Source organism: Asterias amurensis, chromosome 19 (genome assembly GCF_032118995.1).
Source record: "Asterias amurensis chromosome 19, ASM3211899v1".
Taxonomy (NCBI): domain Eukaryota; kingdom Metazoa; phylum Echinodermata; class Asteroidea; order Forcipulatida; family Asteriidae; genus Asterias; species Asterias amurensis.
In genome coordinates this window covers 14,328,621-14,348,451 of record NC_092666.1, presented here as the reverse complement: position 1 = coordinate 14,348,451, position 19,831 = coordinate 14,328,621, and the positions used below count along the sequence as shown (strand labels likewise).

Here is a 19,831-nt window from a genome sequence, read left to right as displayed (position 1 = left end):
TCAACAAATTATTTTATTGTTCATTAACATATACTCTAATGTTTGAAGAAAAAAAGGTTATATTTCCAGGTGACTTTAAAATATTGAGATTTTCCTTTAGCCGCTGTTTAAACAGGAATGTTGTTATAAGAGGACAATAAAGACAAAGAAACACAGAGCAGAAATGAGATTGGGACTTCAGAACGTACTCTTTATAAGCAGAACCTCTTTATATAAGATATATAAGTGCTCTTTACAGGGAGATTTGCTCAAGCAAAATGATGAGTGAAGATCGAACACTATTTCTGCCCTAGCCTGGAATGCAACCCATACCTGATTTCTCTCTGGTAGATGAATGATACAACGTATGGAGTCTGAGTGTCCAACATTGGCCTGTACAAGCTTGTAGGTGTCAGTATCATAAACTCTAAAAGAAAAACAAATCACATTTACAAGTTATTGAATCAAGTTTTATTAAATGTCCACTATCAATATCTACCATGCTAGGCCTACTTTATGTTCAGCGCCATGTATCATTTGGCAATTGGGCACTTTATAATATACATTTATTTAATGTTTTTCTTAAAACCTCCAAAAATAAAGAATATAAAAAAATTGAAGTACATCAAAATGTACAATTAAAGGTACATAAACACGTGACAAATTCTAGGCACTCTTTATCGAGTAGAATTGACCTACAAGGATTGACCTACATAATACGTCTCCTGAGTACCTTAAGATACGTGCGCTGTACAAGAACCTTTTTTTTTAATGGACTTTTCAAGCTTCTGAATCATAACTTATCAGATTTTCCAAAGAGCAAAATCGGAAATCAGACATAAAGGCAGTGGACACTATTGGTAGTTCTCAAAGACGTAGTTTTCGAGAAAGAAGTAATTTTCCACGAATTTGATTTCGAGACCTCAGATTTAGAATTTGAGCTCTCGAAATTTAAGCATCTGAAAGCACACACCTTTGTGTGACAAGGGTGTTTTTTCTGTCATCAATATCTCGCAACTTCGACGACCAATATTGAGCTCAAATTTTCACAGGTTTGTTATTTTATACATATGTTGAGAAACAACAAGTGAGAAGACTTGTCTTTGACAAGTACCAATAATGTTCACTGACTTTAAGTAGGAAGGGTGTCATGCCTGAAATAACAATAAATATATCTACTTTGACTGTTTGAATTATTTACCACCAAAGGAAGACACTCAGATGAGCAGATCATATTAATTTTACTACACTTAATTACATGGGTGAAAAAATTACAAATCTGTCTGAAAGAAAATAGACAATTTAATATGCAAATAATATCAATGCACAAAAGTTATGAAGAAAATACACAGAGAAGATAAAAGCAACACAAAGAAAGTCTAAAATTACACATTGTGTTTAATGAACATAAAATGAGCACCACTTTAACAAAACAAACAAGAAAAAACAATGTAAAAAGTACAATGATTCCAAAAACCAAAGGTAATATACATTGCCTTTAAAGGCATCTGGACACTATTGGTTGTCAAAGACCAGTATTCTCCAAACATACGCATACAAAACAAACCCGTGGAAATTTGGGCTCAATTGGTCATCGAAATTGAAGAGATAATGAAAGAAGCAACACCCTTGCTGCATTATTTTGTGTGGTTTCAGATGTGTGATAAAAGGATTCAGCAGAGGGAGCCGTTTCTCACAATGTTTTATACTATCAACAGCTCTCCATTACTCGTTACCAAGTAGGTTTTTATGCTTACAACTAATGTTTGAGTAATAACCAATAGTGTCAAGTGTCTTAAAGGCAGTCGACAACATTGGTAATTACTCAAAATAATTATATTAGCATAAAACCTTACTTGGTAACGAGTAATGGGGAGAGGTTGGTAGAATAAAACATTGTGAGAAACCGTTTCACACAATATTCGGAAACGGCTCCCTCTAAAGTGGAGTAGTTTTCGAGAAAGAAGTTATTTTCCACGAATTTGATTTCGAGACCTCAGATTTAGAATTTGGGGTCTCGAAATAAAGCATCTGAAAGCACACAACTTCGTGTGACAAGGGTGTTTTTTATTTCATTTATTATCTTGCAACTTTGGCGACCGATTGAGCTCAAATTTTCACAGGTTTATTATTTTATGCATAATGTTGAGATCCACAAATTGGGAAGACTGGTCTTTGACAATTACCAAAAGTGTCCAGTGTATTTAAAACAAATTATACATAAATTATCTTCTTAATGAACGAACTCACTTGATTGTGTTTGAACACCAGCCGCTATCTCGCCGGGTACCTCGGGACTTCGATGCCTCTACGTTGAGCGGTAACCACAGAGACCGGAGGGGCGGACTCGTTGGCGAAATCTACCCCCAGGCGCCTAGCTGAGTTGACCCACACACACACCACATCACACGGGGCTGAGACGCAAATATTAGTTAACACTTGACACTGATTAATATTCGGAACTGGACTGTTTTATTGAATAACTACTGGCATTGATTAGGGTTCCTGATTAGGTGATGAGGCTGATTGGTTGTTGATTCTGAGGTAATGGTAACGTGTTATGTGAGGCAATCTATTCAATCAAGAATCACTAGAACTTAGTAATAAATCACATGGACATCGAGACTGAATTACACGAGGTGCAGCTACTCACCCACGGCCTGCTGCGCTTCCAATGCAACGATTCGGATCTAGCAGCTGAAACTCTCGAACAACTGGGCATACAACACAGCTTGAACAGCGCAGAACCTAAAAGGCCGAGCGGCAACAGAACTAAGTGAACAGGCGAGCAAACAGCAGAACAGGCCGATCATAACAGAAGACCGAGTGGGCGCGTGCGATGCGCTTATATACCCGCGCGGGGTACCCGCAATGCCAGCTGATGCACGGACCGCAGCCCGCGCACCAGCGCCCAGCAAAAGGGGAATTCCCTCTAGCACGCAACGCATAACAAGCAACATAAATGGCGGCTGTCTGTCAAAAATACTCTTCGAGATTAGGGGATGAAGTGCTTCTCTGAAACGTTATAGGTAAGATGCTAACAACAGCCGACATTTAAAGGTTTACCCATAGAATACACTGATTCATGTGTAGTGACACATAGTTTTCAGAACAATAGTAAGTCAAGTAGGACGGAGCCCACCTTACACATACATAGTTTGATGCAAGCGATACATTGTGAGTGTGTGCACAATGCTCCCATGTGAACAGGGCGGAATCCGTTGTGTTCCAGACTTTTTGAGATCGGGCTCAGTTATCTCGACATAATTACATAGACCCAAATGCTTCGGAAATGGTAATTTTAAAAAAGAAAACTATAAATAATAAAAATTGCAATGAACACCGTCTGTTGATTGCTGACTCTTTTACTTCTGACATGATACATTTATTTACCTCATCAGATTGAAAAATACTACGCTGCCCAGTTCCAGCGGTTACAACAAAGCAGAAGTTTAAGCAGAAGTGAGGAGGAATGCTAGCTGAAAACATTATTGACTGCACATAATTATCAGATGAATCCAGTGTGGAAAGAGTTAGATGTACCAGCAGATGCCCTTTCCGAATTAAAATTGTTGTTGCAACCATCATAGTTTACGTTTGGAAGAATACATAAATAAAAAGGCCCTCATCTTCATCTTTTTGGAAAAATCCGGACGATCAACTGGTATTTTTTTGTCATTTGGCCCAACCAACCATTGAACAAAGAGTAACCAACAAACAATCAATCATTGCTGCTTTTGTTGGGTAGCAACCTTTGCCCAACACGGTTGCCCAACGTTGGTTTAAATATCAACTGATTACATTATTGGGTAACATTTTTACCAACATAATGGTAAACAAACTTGCCCAACTATTGGTCAAAAGTTACCCAACTGCTGGGTAAAATGATTTGACCAACTTGTTTTGTCAAACTGTTTGCCCAACTATTGGGTAAACGTTATTTCCCAACCACAGTTGGTTAAGTTTTGCCCAGTTATGTAGTCAGGTGATATTTGAACCAACGTTGGGCACAAAAGTTGGGCAAATGTTGACCAACGTGATTTGCAGTGTACTGAAAGATCCTTGTGGATTTAGAATTCCCCTATAGACCTTTATCACGGTGTGGCCATCTTGATTTTACTCAATTCCAACTCACTGTAACCAAACTGAGGCTGGATGAAATAATAGTCTGGTGCCATATTTGCGCAATGAATGTAGCATTCATTACTTATATTGGAAACAGGGAACACGACCAAGATGGTGACAGCGTGATGAAGGTCTATGAATACCCCTTTGTTTTCAATTTCAGCCGGTTCTTACTTCCTGCGAATGCGAATGCGAAACGAATTTTGGTGACGCAACAATAGGTACGCGCTCCATTTCCCTTTGTGACGCATTGAAATTCGCATCGCACGAAGCATTCGCAGGAAGTATGAACCAGGCTCAACTTATGGTATTCTTCCAGGTAGAAAGGGACATCATCCTGCCCCGTGGACATGAACTCTCTACTACAGGTAGCCGTCTGCATTGAACTGGTACTCTGCATCGCGGTACCAGTGGCAGAGTCGGGGTAAGTAAGGCCTGTAGTCCACGAGTCAAGCGAACTTGGCGCGGATGGCCGTTGACACCTGTGCAACATTTCATAAAACATGTAAGCTGCTGTTTTTGACGAAGAAGCATCCCTTAGCAGAATTTGTTTCACAAAGCTGTTTACCGTATAAAGCAAATGTAAATGCTGGCTATACCCGCGTTAAGCACACGAGAGACGAAACCATGCAAATCCACGGTGAACGTCCATGCGCGCCTAGACAAGTTCTGCTTATTTCAGAAATGATGGTGAAATACGTTAATTTGCTTACACGGATTTTCTGCTGCATACAGTAAGCACAAACAACTGCTTAAGGGTAAACAGATTTATGAAATTGGTCCAAGAGCTGTGTGTATTGAGAGAGTTGCGTCAACTTGCGATTAGAAGCCATTTTGTTTCATAAATGCACGGGCGAACACGTGCCAGACCGGGGCCCAATTGCAGGCTACTTACCGCCGAATTTCTGCGCTAAGTTGTTTAAAGACACTGGACACTATTGGTAATTGTCAAAGACCATTCTTCTCACTTGGTGTATCCCAACATTTGCATAAAATAACAAACCTGTGAAAATTTGAGCTCAATTGGTCGTCGAAGTTGCGAGATAACTATGGAAGAAAACACACTTTTGTCACACGAAGTTGTGAGCTTTCTAAATTCCTTCATAGGGAGCCGTTTCTCACAGTGTTTTATACTATCCACCTCTCCCCACTACTCGTTACCAAATTAGTAAGGTTTTTTGCTAATAATTATTTTGAGTAATTACCAATAGTGTCTACTGCCTTTGAGCGTAGAACTACCCATCTTCACACAATTTGTCGAACGAATTATTTTTACTACTCTATTTCAATTTATTCTCATTAAAACAGAATAAATGAATGCAGTAAGAGGTACTCCTACGTCAGTACTAGATCTAGAACGGTCTACTACACGGAGCGATACACATACAAATGTGGATGCTGGGGTTGGTACCGGTGTAGTGGGTCAAGGTGAGTAGTCTTCTGGTTATTACTTCCGGGTCATACGTCAAATGTCAAAGAAAATACGATGGCAATAGGAGTTTCACACACTTTGTATTGATTGATGTTGACATGAAATAAATGTTGACATTAAATAAATCTGAAAGGAAAAATTGTATCTGTATTGAAGTAAGCAGTAAAATACTGGGCCTATAATAGCTTGACCATCTGACGTCACATTTCGGTGCTCTGCGTTATAGCATCTACGATAACCCACATCATTCCCCGTACATAATCACCTTTCACCTACATTAAAGGAACGCGTTGCCTTGGATCGGTCGAGTTGGTCTTTGAATGATCCACACAAACATGCCTCGAAATTGCGAACTAACACGGTCGGCCATCCGACCGTGTAGTCGACGAGGTAAAAAGAAAACCACGCAATTTCGAGTAATACTTGTATGGATCATTGTATTCTACCTTTACAACATCTTTCCAATCATATGCATGTTGTAACAAACGGTTAAAACGCTTTTTATAGACCAACTCGTTCGATCCAAGGCAACGTGTTCCTTTAATTTCATATGAAGATACGCAGTAAAATTCTACGTAATAAAACGAATGCGCTGCTGCTTTACATGCAGACGATCTTAAGTGTAGCTGACAGACATCAACTCGGACCAATCAAAACACAGATAGAAAGATTACGTCACTGCACGTTTGTTCAATAAAAACCATTGTATCCAATGAAATCACTGGTTCTGTAAAACAAATACCTGTCTTTATCCTTGCGGATTAAGACAGGGACCACTCTGGGTCTATATATGACGCTACAGCAGCTATCGTCCAATGATTTGCCTGCGGTTTTGTCTCAGTGGGTCGCTGTTTGAGAGTGAGACGCCAGTGTGCAATAATACTCAATTCAAACTCACGTTTGTTTATTTCCACACTTGAAAACAATTAATTTATAAAGAAGTAACCAATAAACAAAGTTAGAAAATATATCAATAAACTATGAAGGCATCATCTAGAAGCCGAGGCGTGTGATGCCTGATGAATTCAGACAGGCATAACACAAATAAGAACAACCGAACGGACAGACAAGTTAAACAAAGACAGAAAAGATGAAGATAACAATGAAGAGAATGATAATAATATAAATTATATGTCTACGTCAGTTTTCTTCTATTTTTTTAATTATTTTTTCATAGGAGAGCCTCATACAGACAATATTACCATGTGACCCAGTATGCTACCAGAGTGAAATGTTGCACAGGCTGGCGAAGGGATCGTTACGGGAGCTGCTCAATGGGTAAGTTGGCAGAAGAGGGCGCTCTTTCAGGCAATAATGTATGGGCTATAAGCCACGATCGCAGACTTGAAACCAAGTCTATATAAAGTCAAGTGTTCCAGTAATTGTTTAAATAAATTCCCGCAAATTTGACGTCGTCCCAACCTACAAGCTTTTGCTTTAAAGCGGTCATGCCTCGATACAGTTTCAGTTTCTATAAAATCAATAGTTTATTTGATGTAATATGGAAATAAATGTCGAATGATTGATTTATTATTTGATTAATTGATTGATCCTCTCACGTTGTCCCTATCTCTTTAGCAATTTGTAGCCCCTCGTGCATTCAGGGAAGTTGTGTTCGCCCAAACATCTGTAGTTGTAGGTCAGGATACACCGGTCCACGATGCAGCAGAGGTAATGTTTTTATATTAAAGTTTGACATTTTCATGATGTGTTGTAAATAAATAAAAATGCATTTCGCTTAAAATTAACGCTTTAGTTTTAATATGAACATGAAAGCAATGTCCCCTCGTTAACACCTAAATGTTTCATCAGGCTTGCGAGCTACGGTTACTTAAAGCTAAAAGTATATTTATGTCAAATAAAAACAAATAAAAACTAGTATAATCATAAAAAATACTGCAGAATTTCTCAGGCCTGTGAGCTACAATGACTAAAAGTCTTTTTTTGAGACATCCTTGGTTTCAGAAATATGCATGTCATATAAAAATAAAAATAAAGCAAGAGAGACGATATAATAATGTCACTGCAACAAAGGAGTGGAACAGGCTACCTCTTTAAATCCAAAATGCCAAACCAACCCACACATTTAAAAAATTAATGTAGCGGTTAATGTAAGCGCTGTGATCAATATTATAATTTTTGATTTTGTCTTCTTTTCTTTCCTGTGACTGCATTTTCCCCGGGTGTTCTCCTTCTGGATAATGTTGTCTTTCTTAAAGACATCAATGAGTGTATTTTACAGGTCAACTCTGTTCTCAAGTGTGACCACATGTGCATCAATTCCATCGGTAGTTACCGATGCGAATGCCGATCGGGATACACTCTGGACACTGATCGACATACATGCAATAGTAAGTGCCCAAAATCTCTCTTTATAAGAAAACGCTAAAACAAATCACCCCATGTGCGTCAGTAGAGAGTTTTCGTTTTCGACGACGGATGGTTCTGCGACGGTATTGCATTTTCAGCTAAACGTCGATTTAAAGGAACACGTTGCCTTGGATCGGTCGAGTTGGTCTTTGAAAAGCGTTTGTAACCGTTTTTATAAAATACATATGGGTAGAAAGATGTTGTAAAAGTAAAATACAATGATCCACACAAACATGCCTCGAAATTGCGTGGTTTTCCAAAATTCTTCCTTTTACCTCGTCGACTAACACGTCGGCCATTTATGGGGGTCAAAATTTTGACCCCCATAAATGGCCGACCATGTTAGTTCGCACAGTAGAAGGAAAACCACGCAATTTCGAGGCAAACTTGTGTGGATCATTGTATTCTACTTTTAAAACATCTTTCCAACCATATGCATTTTATAAAAAACGGTTACAAACGCTTTTGTTTTGACCAACTCGTCCGATCCAAGGCAACGTGTTCCTTTAAGCACAACGCATATTCACCCAAAGTAGTGTCTAAGAAATTGAGGGACGACCGTCCTCAAAGCCGATGCATGCGCAGATGACGCCAAATGTCATCATTACAGTTGTCGCAGAACAATCCGTCGTCGAAACGACAGCTCACTATTGTTTCGAATTTTACAGATCAGGAAAACCTTAAATGCGCTAAGAAAACTTACCATAATGACGTGCCATTCGGATAGGACATTAATACACAGGTACCTTAGGATTGATAGTGTATGTTTAAAGCCATTGGACCCTTTCGGTACAGAAAAAAAAATAAGTTCACAGATTTACAAATAACTTACAGGGTTTACAGAAGGTAGTGGTGAAAGACTTCCCTTGAAATATTATTCCATGAAATGCTTTACTTTTTGAAAAAACAGTAAAACAATATCAATTTTCGTTAGCGAGAATTACGGATTTATTTTAAACACATGTCATGACACGGCAAAACGCGCGGATACACGGGTGGGTTTTCCCGTTATTTTCTCCAGACTCCGATGACCGATTGAGCCTAAATTTTCACAGGTTTGTTATTTGATATAGAAGTTGTGATACACGAAGTGTGGGCCTTGGACAATAGTGTTTACCGAAAGGGTCCAATGGCTTTAAAGAAACAAAAAAAATAAATAGAAGAAGAATAAAGACGTAATCCTTAGGTTTCCTCAGGCTTGCGATATAAAGTTCACTTTTAAGGCATCCTTGGTTTCATAACCAAAAATAAATAATAATCAAAATATAATTTTTAGGCCCAATAATAATTGTTCCTTGTAATGATTGTACGATTAAAGGAACATTACCGAATTAATAAGAAAACAAACCCGGAAGATTACAAATTCACATAAAACTATAACACGGTTTAATGATGGTGATAGTACAAAACATCCCTTGAACTATTCTCTCTAAAATGTCATATTTTATGAGAAATAAATAGTCTAATTTTGCGTTTGGAGTTTATTGCTCAGTAAGCGTATTATTAATGATTTTAAATCGATGACATGAAAAATTTGTAATCGGTGTTTCACTATTTTCTCGCGACCCAGATGACCGATCGATCTCGAACTTCTACAGGTTTGTCAGTTTATGTATGGTGGATTACATAAAGTGCTTAACATTGCCATCAGCTGTTTTGTTAGCAACAACCAATTTTGTAATGTTCATTGAACATTGTCGCTTTATTACAGATATTGATGAATGCTCAGTGACTCGCACCCACAACTGTCACCAGAATTGCACTGATACCCCTGGTAGCTACAGCTGTAGTTGTTACTCTGGTTACTGGCTAAAGGATCCCAATGAAGTCGAGTGTGGTGGTAGGTTTTTTTCTGTGTTATGAAATTGAAAAAATTTGTTTGGTGTGTCGTGGCCTAGCCGTTAAGAGCACCGGATTCAAGCTCTGGCGCTAGATCAGCGGGTCCGAGTCCCAGTCGTGTCACTTGTGTCCTTAAGCAAGAAACTTAACCACAATTGCTTCGTAAAGTTGGGGTGGTAGTGCTTAGGTAGTGGTAAGGCTATTCATTGGCCAATCATGTGGCATAATTCGAGTCAAAATTACCCCAAAACACTGATAGACCTTATGCAAATTAGTAGCGCCCTCACTGAGAGGTCAAAAGAAGGTTGATCGTTGGCCAATCCTGCGCGGCGTGCGTACATGTATGTAGCAAGTGTTACGTCATCGTTTTACCTTGATGACGTCAATGCATAAGGTACATTGGGATCTATAAGGTCCATTAACACCTTTTTGAAATGGTTATAAGTTGAACCTTGTTTTTTCTTGTTTGAAGACTACGACGAATGTGCACAGAAAATGGATAACGAGTGTGAACAGCTTTGCATGAGTTTGGAGGGATTGTACGGCTGTGCTTGCTACCCCGGGTATAAGATGAATGGAATATACTGCACAGGTAACAATAGGTCAATTTTGTACAACTTGCTTTATTATAAGATGTTAAATAATCGGGAATAAATAATCTTATTTGAATTCATTAATGTGTGCAACAATGTATACTCAGAACTTTCCCAATTGGAAACTTTCGAACGTTAGGTGGCAGCAGACTTTCTAGGCAAAATCCCACTGTTAATGTAGTTTTTGAGCATGCGCACATTACCAAGAACAATGGATTTACCTGGTTAGTCTGCTGCCCTCTCGGCGTCTCAAAAGTTCTCCATTGCTCATGTTCGTTATCTCAGATGCAACGCAAAATGGTTTGTACTACAAAGAGTACTATTTTTTGTGACAGTCAAGTGGTTGCACTTAAAGCCATTATACACTTTCGGTACAGAAAAGAAAGAAAACAAGTTGACAGATTTACAAATAATTTACAGGGTTTACAGAAGGTAATGGTTAAAGACTTCCCTTGAAATATTATTCCATGAAATGTTTCACTTTTTGAGAAAACATTAAAACAATTATCAATTCTCGACATCGAGAATTACAGATTTATTTTAAACACATGTCATGACACGGCGAAACGTGCGGAAACAAGAGTGGGTTTTCCCGTTATTTTCTCCCGACTCCGATGACCGAATGGGCCTAAATTTTCACAGGTTTGTTATTTTATATATAAGTTGTGATACACGAAGTGTGGGACTTGGACAATACTGTTTACCGAAAGTGTATAATGGCTTTAAAGGGTGTTGTTAAACCTAGTGAAGTTTGACCCATTTTTTTCACGTGGGTCATCCAGAGACTCCCAAAAAGGATGTCTTCATTTTATAAGGACTGAAATTGACACTTGGAGCCCCTCTTTAAAATTGGCAAAACTATTTTTATTACGGGAATACGGCTGTTGATTTCCCTTAAAACGAAATTTGTTAAATAATAATGTACTTTATCCCCTGCTTGGTCGACTTGATCTTTAACTCTTTCTTTACACATTGATGATACATACAGACATAGACGAGTGTAAAACTGGAGTGCATGACTGCGATCAAAACTGCGAAAACGGCATAGGCAATTTCAGATGTTCGTGTTATGAAGGATACGTACTTGGCATGGATGAAAAGTCATGTTTCGGTAAGTAAATAATCTCCTTTTTTTTGGGGGGGGGGTGGGGGCTAAAAATGTGTGGACATTTCAAAACAGATACGTACACGATCTGTCTCAGATACGTAGCCTACAGAACAACGTGGCAGATTCCTTAAGTTCTGTTTCTAAATAGCCACGTTCTTAAAATCACAGTGAACATTTTGGGGAGCTGTCTAACATAAAAGTTTGGTAATGCCTCTGAAAATAAATGTGAATAAAAACTTACTTCGGTAAGGAGTACAGCAGCTTTGGATCATGCATTTTGAGCAACAAATCACTTTAAGGAGCGTTTTTACCGGTGACACTAATTATAAAATTACATGTATTTATATTCCTGTTAGGGAATTTTCTTCCTGCGTGAACATCGTTTTATTCTCTCCGAAATGTCGGCGGTACACCTTTTGAAATAAATTGTGTATGGGATGGTTTTATTGTGTATAGCTACATTTATACAGTGTTATTGTAGGGTTGCAAAAACCAAGCGTTTACAGACCCTTTAAATTACATTTTGCTATGCTTTGTTTGCAGATATTGACGAGTGTGCACCTCCGAACATGAACTGTGACACAATACAAATCTGTGAAATTGTCAAAACAGATCAGGGGTCGAAGTGCTATTATATCAACGGCAATGTTACTGAGCGTCAGGGACCTACAGGTTTGTTTGTTATCAACCTCGTGACGTGTTATTCTCGTTGAATATTTACGCTAAACTGCAAAAAACTGTATAAAAGAACAGAACAATAATCAAGACGGTAAGGGCAACAAATTGTATTTGGTAAATGGTAAAACGGTTTATTATTAATCATTTTATTGATTGGTATTTTGTAGTGCAGACACCAAACGTTAAAATGTGTATATACACTCAATAGGTCGCTACCAAAACTACAGAATTAACTATAAAAACAAACTAGTAAACCTTCGGATACAACCATGTAATACTTATCTTTTGTGTGAGACTTGGCTCTAAAAAGAGCCGGTTCGATCTCAACGTTTCGAACAGCATACTCTGCTCATCATGATGAGTAAACGTTTGGGCCCAGAGTTGTAATAATGATCCCTCTTTTAGTTTTAAGAATGTTGGTTTGTTTGTATATTGTTTTCCAGATGAACCACCACTTAGCGCCAACTGTTCAGAGCTGCAAATCTGCAGTCAGATAGGTCTAGCCTTAACGTGTGCATGTGTTGAAGACGATGGACATGCGCTGAGTAATGTCACTGACTTTTATGAAGGTGAGTGAATAAGTTAATTTGAATATTATTCTAACGATAACCTTTGCCAAAACATTACACTCTAAAAACTGCTGGTTCAAATTTGACCCGGATTCTGGATACCAGGGAGGACTGACCCACTTCTAGGAGGTCAAGTTGACACGGAAATTGGTCAAACATGATATTTAACTCGACAACTTGTTACCAACCCATGGGAAACGTAGACCAGACCACCATATGACAACATAAAAAATGTAATCCAGAAGGACCTCTCCATGGGCACTGAGTGATCTGTGGAAGAGGCAGAAGTGGCAGCTCAAGATCGGACTATTTGAAAGCTTCTCACGTAGTCCTGGCAGCATTTCACTTTCGTGTTGTTATGTAGTTATATCCGTGTACAGTACAGAGGAAGAGTCCTTTTATTGGGCTAACCCACATCCAACCTGATTTTGATTTCCCCTTTTTGTTTTATGACAATTTTTTTTTCTAGGAGACTGTGATAATGCTGATCCGTCAAACCTAACAAAACTTCATGTGTGTCGGAACTCCGCCGGAGTACGTAACTGCAATTGTGTGGAAGGGTATCGACTATTGATTGGCAATGAGTTCTGCCAGGGTAAGTTTGGTTTTGGGGGTTAAAGGAGTTTAATACCATTTGTAGATCAAGTTTGTTGGCCATGCCATGAATCCATACTCACTGTGAATGAAGATGTATGTGATATGTTATATAATTTACCTGTAGAAGTTTCTTCACGAGTCGTCAAGTTTTTGAGGGAAACGAAAAAGAAAATCACAGAGCGATGTTTTCAGGAGAGTCGCATAAATACCAGTAATGGTAAATACGTTGTGTAAAAATATGCAAAAGTAATTTTTGTCTCCTGAGACAATAATTATTTTCGTGGTATTGTTAACTCATTTCTCAAAAACTACATTACCTCAGCAAGTAATATTTTAAGGAATCCTTTATACCACCATTATCTTCAAACTGTATTTTTTTTTAAGTAAGTACTTATGTGGACATTGTGTTTTGTGTCCTACCAAAATAACCCAAACCCAGATAAACCAATTCAGCCCAAGTTTTCTCAGATTTGTGTTTATGCATGTTGGGATACACAAAGTGAGAATACTGGTTTTTGACAATAACCTGCAGGTTTCCCATGCCTTTTATGACCTTAAAATGAGTTTTTTTTTCACAGATAAGGATCTGAATAACTGCACCTCGATGCAAACTTGTAAGAACACGCCAGGTGGCTATGAGTGTCCATGTAAAGCAGGGTATCTCAACAACACTGAGACAGGGGAATGTGATGGTAAGATTTATGGACACGGCACTCGGGAGATGTTTTGTGAAGAAAAAAAATCAGAAAACATTTACAACTAAACTCAGTACTTTCAGAACCAACACTACACTCAAAAGATGACATATTATTTACATGATGTAACCGCAAATCTATCTAGATGCTAAACAGGCTTTAATGAGAACCGACATAGATCTATAGATGTAGATGTTCAGTAACATTTACCACCGTTGGCGTTATGTTGGGAATAATGGAGGAGTCACAGTAAAGGGCGCCACCAAGTGATTGTTTTGGAGAGGACTTTTTGAAGACAAAACAGTTGAAAATAGCTCCAGGTCCTACTACCCGGTTAATCACTTCAATGATTATGTGATATTATATTTGAGTGATATTACATTTGATTTGACTCTATCACTTCAGATATTGACGAGTGCTCAACCGACTACATGAATTGCCCGGATGAAAATGTACAAATCTGTTACAACAACAGGAACAACACCATTGTCTGTGAATGTCTTGAGGGCGACATCAATGTGTGTGAGCGGGGTAAGCATCACCTAGTAATAGACATGGGCCGATTTCACAAAGCAACAATTCATTTAAAACCGTATTTACCACAGTGATTTGTTTTGTGACATCACACTTTAATAACCACGATTGATTTGCAGATAAGATCAATCTTAACTCTCAGTGAAATCGGCCACTGGTCCCCTGTCCTTATCTGCTAAGACAGGTACTGTTTATGTTTACACATGTACGTCAGATTTAACCTCGAATCTCCAGAACAATGCTTAAAGGCAGTTGACACTAATGGTAATTACTCAAAGTAATTGTTAGCATAAAACATTACTTGGTAACGAGTAATGGGGAGAGGTTGATAGTATAAAACATTGTTAGAAATGGCTCCCTTTGAAGTAACGTAGTTTTCGAGAAAGAAATAATTTTCCACGAATTTGATTTCGAGACCTCAGATTTAGAATTTGAGGTCTCGAAATCAAGCATTTGAAAGTACACAACTTCGTGTGATAATGTTTTTTCTTCTTTCAGTATTATCTCGAAACTTCAACGACCGATTGAGCTCAAATTTGTACAGGTTGGTTATTTTATGCATATGTTGAGATACACCAAGTGAGAAGACTGGTCTTTGACTATTACCAATAGTGTCACAGAGCTGCTTACCAAAAAAAAAGAATTGCTTAGCATGAAATTTCTTCCTTGAAAAAAAAACAGGATTTCCAACCACATTTGCATTTGTTGCATATTGCTTGTTACTGGTATTCGGGTGTTGTTTGCTTAACCTGAAAATCTGCTAAGCAGCTCTATGAAGTTGGGCCCCGGTCTTTGACAATTACCAATATATGACCACTGCCTTTAAAGCCATGTGAAATGATGCAGGGTCAAAGGTGACTACCTATGTGGGCTCAACGGCAGTTTTCCAGGCGTAACTGGTATTAATTAATTGGTAATGTATTTTGTGACTTCACTCAGGGAAATGTTCTGCAGGCTGTACTGATCTGGAGGTGTGCGTTGGTGGCGCTTGCACCTGCTATCCGGAATATTTTCTCAACAGTGACAGTTTGCCTTGCAAAGGTAAGTGCTATAATTACATGTAATCCTACCAAGGGAACGTTAATACGTACTAAAGAGGGCTTGATGGTTTTTGTGGACTGGTATACAATATTGCATGGTCTGTATGAGGGGTTCCATGTTATTTTGATTTTGTACGCCTGAGGAGGCAATTTGGGCCTTTTCTGGACACTAGGTGGCAGCAGAGTTACAAGGTAAACCCATTGTTCTTGGTATGTGTGCGTGGTCAAAAACAACGTAAATATAAAAAATTCACCCGGTAAATGTGCTGCCACCTAGCGTTTTCAAAGTTTTCCTAAGCACCCTAGGCTAAGCCGAGAGTGTCATTTAACTCCAATGTTGACTGACCAGTATATTTTCGGTCATTTTTTTTCTTCTTTTTCAATCGTTTTTTTTTTTTTTTTTTTTCGACTAGGTGGCGGTTGTGGTGAGATGATACATGATTGCACTGACATGGAGACTTGTAACAACACGATTGGAGGCTACGAGTGCCTGTGCATGAATGGCTTCCTCAGAGGTCAAGGGGTCAACGCAACTTGTGACGGTAAGTAGCCATCCATGGTAAGTGACCGCATGGACACACGGGTATCGGCTCAAGATGATGACGACGATGCTCATTATACTGTTTGAGAATTTCGGTTCACCGGAGTCGACTCCGAATACTTATGGTGATGACGTTTATGAAAGCTACGACAAACCGCCCACAAAGAGTAATGTTGATGATAACGAAGATCTGTATTTAGCCGTAATGCAGTAGAGATAAACTACACATTGGCCCTAAAAGCTTAGTATCAGTTTAGAGCAAAATTACTCGATGCCCCTAAAAACGTATTATCCTAGTTGTTTTCAGAACTGAGAAGTCTCCCAAAAATCCAAAAATCTACTCCGCGGTAGTAGAATAATTATAAAAAGACAGTTTTCTAAAAGAACTAAATCTACCTGGCGAGTAGTGTCATGCCCCGAGTCTTTCCCCGACCTCGGCGGCCATGACCTTCGGACAAACAGAGAATTGAAGGCAAGGGAAACAAGTTTGTATTTACAAGAAAATATACAGATTTATTTACAACTTACATTAAGTGTGTCTTCACAAAATTAATAAAATAAACGTTGTCCTATCAATGACTTTCAATAATGGTTGCCGGTTAATATTACAATCTTCTCTTGCTCTCTCTGTGTGTCTCTTTCGGTTCCTAGTTTAACATCACTCCCATCACGTCTTTCGAGTATTCTTTAAGTTTAGATTAGTCTTTGGCACTGGGTCGTATCTCTGCCCGGCCTTCTGTTAGCCCTCAGTTTAGCACATCAACTTCAAGTGTGGTGTTTTAGCCCTTGCGGGAAAAACCCTGCAATAAGCAAATAAACCCAAATCTACATTTACAAAACTTAAAGTAAAATAGCACATTATCAACTTATGATCAATGTTTTCTTCACGGAAGTTCGACAACGCACTTCCATCTTTAACGCATAAATTCAAATCAATGCTATGTACAAAACTTTCTTTTCACGACATCCTCGAACAATTAAATCAAAGTAAATCACAGTTCTATTGAGAGGAAGTTCCACAATTAAATACAACAAAACTGAATTTCATTAACACAATCTCTTTGAAATAAATAACATTATCAATAGCTACTTACAGGTCGATTTGTCGATCCTGGTTTCTACAGTGGCGGATCTCTTCAACAAAATTTCGGTGTGTCTCACTCGCCAGAATAAACTGCTTTTGCAAAAACTCAGCAACTAAGGCTGGATGACTGTATACTTAGGGCTCTCAATAACCCATAAGCAAAATACAGGAGTTCTCAATAACTCGATCGTCGAGGCTGACAGAGTCCTCTCCTCGGGAATCTCAAAATGCAAAGTGACACACCTAAATTTCTGTTCCCCTTAAATTAACACAAAATAACTTCCCGCTGTAAGATCTCGTGACTTGCACGCATTCCAAACCTTTAACATAAAAGAACTATTGGTCTGATGCCTTCTTGGCCAATCAGAACCTTTAAACTGCCCCAAAAGTTTACTAACCTTTACAGAACTTGAACACAATGAAAAGAAAATGCCAAGTCATGATGGCGGCGCTTTGGCCATAACTATTTAAAACCTTGTTTCTTCCTGTATTATACATAACGGCCAGCAAACTGAGGAAACTTAAGTAATTCTTTAAAAAACTTATATCACTCCGTGACAAGTAGAACCACACATAGTCATGGTGTTACCGCAAACTAAATAATTAGCTTATTATTATTAAAGTTTAGAGAAAAATTACCCAATGCTCCCAGCCTATTATCAATTAAAAATGTTGTAACCCATAAAACGTCGCGTCAGTGCAACAAGTGCTCCCAATTTCTGTTGTTTTGCGTAATGACTTTTTATGGTTTAGTGACGTATAAAGAGCTACTTGCACTAAAATAACGTGATGAAGTTACCCAAACTTTCAATGGATCACCCAAAGGAAGTTTTCAAACTACTGGTCTAGAGTAGGTCTACGAATGAAATAATTCAATTAGGCTGCGTGAGCCTTGCAAACGCCTTATAGTTAACATGTTGTAACTTGTCCTTTTTCTAATTGGCTATTAGCTTATGAGAGTTACACATTTCCCCATCAAAAACAGTCAGAAGTCAGTGGCTGATATCTTTTTCTAATTTCTGCTGCAAAACATATTTTGTTTTTATACTTGAGATTTTGTTTTCTCTGAAACTGCAACATCTCTTTGCATGCTTCAACGGGGATCGGATTCATCTTGTCTGAAAAAGTGTTGAAAACAAACGCCATAATAGAGTGACATGGACTGGGCTAATTAAACGTGCTTTAAAGTAAGCAAATATTTTAACTGAACCCCTGTAACCACTTCAACTGAAACAGACAATAAAATCTACCTGTCTGACTTTTCAACCTTTGCAGATGTGATCCGATCCCCAAGTCGTTCTCGTGTGACCTTTCTGCATGAGCTGACCTCTGACTGACCTTAACTCGCATTTGAGGTTGACAAGAACCAAGTACAGAACGGGCCACCATTTTGTTTTCTACCGCATGCCGCATTCTGGTCACTGGGCCCCAATTCAGTGCCTCTGCTTAGCCGCGATCTGCTAACATAGTAAGTGTATGGGCAGCCAGTGGGGCAAAGGACAACTAAAAAAAAAATATATATATGATTTTTTTCTGACAATTTTTTTTTTTTTTTTGCAGTCGTCTTTGTTTGCCTTAATGGCCGCCCGTAGATAGTGAGTGTGGAGTTTCTGCACAAACTGTATAAAGCGTTAGCGATTAAATAGTAGAAAGGTGAACGCAAACGCACAAGCATACATCCGATGTTTCAAAAAAGGCCTATGTAGGTGACGTAATCGATGTTTAATTTACGCGAAGCGAAGCAGAGACATTAGTTGGGCCCTATTACTAGTAAAACAATTCTGGGCTTCCTATATTATTACATGTTCCAAGCGTTTAAATGGACATTGAATAAATATTATGCATGTTTTAAAGATGAGGTTGACAGAAAGAAATAATAAATATATACATTTTTAAGTTAATAAATGCAATCAGTGTACTGGGTCTATTTCACAATAGGCAGTCCTAGCTTAGGGCTAGTCCTAGGAGTAAAAAAAACACCCAAGATTAGTCCCTAAGTTATTCCAGATAAGAGTCTTGAAACTCATTCTGAAATTCACCCTTGCTGAATTAAGCTACGCCAAAATGCACCTGTACGCAGCACGCATAAAGCTTATAGCAAATACAGGGCCCAGTTTAGAGCTTAGTCACAAAACGAGCTACTCAGAAACGAATATGCTAACCAGAAAGGTCACCAGCTAAAATACCATGCCACGTGTACAATGTGTGACTGGTGTCCTGCTAATTATTGCTATAAAAATGCAGTGAGATATAATGATATCCGAACTGCATCGCAAAAGTTTTTTTTTTTTCTTTTACATTTATATATAATTGGAAAGCAATAAGCTGATTATAGTATGTGGGTTTTAGTCATTTTATACACGTACCTTAACAAAATGTCATTCATGTATAAGAAAGAGTGATGGGTTATGAATCGTTAAAGAGAGAGGGAAAAGATGTCAACTGTTTGAAGTAACTTTTAAATTACCCAATCAATCCCACCCTGTGTATGTTTTACTGATAGATTTTGTTTTTGTGCCTGGAGTGTCATCATTGACAGACATAGTGCACTAGAAATGTTCAACATAATCATTATTTATAATTATATATTTAAAATTTGTTTAGTCTTATCAGCAAAACGATGGTACATTGTATTGTATACAGAAAT

The 19,831-nt window shown here is 38.3% G+C and overlaps 1 protein-coding gene across 8 annotated transcripts; it reads left to right on the top strand.

Moving 5' to 3' along the window:
• Positions 1–2,918: 2,918 nt before the first annotated feature.
• On the top strand, positions 2,919–19,333 carry LOC139951687 (uncharacterized). Of its 8 annotated transcripts, none has more exons than XM_071950708.1 (18): positions 2,922–3,008; positions 3,381–3,429; positions 4,424–4,528; positions 5,413–5,532; positions 6,714–6,814; positions 7,115–7,207; positions 7,756–7,887; positions 9,618–9,746; positions 10,218–10,337; positions 11,327–11,449; positions 11,990–12,118; positions 12,568–12,693; positions 13,163–13,288; positions 13,869–13,982; positions 14,391–14,516; positions 15,459–15,560; positions 15,973–16,101; positions 18,460–19,333. In XM_071950708.1, exons 3-18 carry the CDS (start codon positions 4,455–4,457, stop codon positions 18,519–18,521), a joined length of 1,806 nt encoding a protein of 601 aa, XP_071806809.1. In that variant the 5' UTR covers positions 2,922–3,008; positions 3,381–3,429; positions 4,424–4,454; the 3' UTR covers positions 18,522–19,333. The 8 variants fall into 8 exon arrangements, with proteins under 8 accessions (XP_071806808.1, XP_071806809.1, XP_071806803.1 ...); XM_071950702.1 differs by having other exon boundaries at positions 2,926–3,008; positions 3,381–3,441; XM_071950706.1 differs by having other exon boundaries at positions 2,926–3,008; positions 3,381–3,511; positions 4,428–4,528.
• Positions 19,334–19,831: the final 498 nt, after the last annotated feature.

Bases quoted from the DNA above. Each gene is read 5' to 3' on its own strand.
- LOC139951687 (XM_071950707.1), top strand. From the start codon at position 4,455: ATGAACTCTCTACTACAGGTAGCCGTCTGCATTGAACTGGTACTCTGC. The intron at 4,529-5,412 runs GTAAGTAAGGCC...TCATTAAAACAG, and splicing joins GTACCAGTGGCAGAGTCGGG to AATAAATGAATGCAGTAAGA. The intron at 12,694-13,162 runs GTGAGTGAATAA...TTTTTTTTCTAG, and splicing joins TGTCACTGACTTTTATGAAG to GAGACTGTGATAATGCTGAT.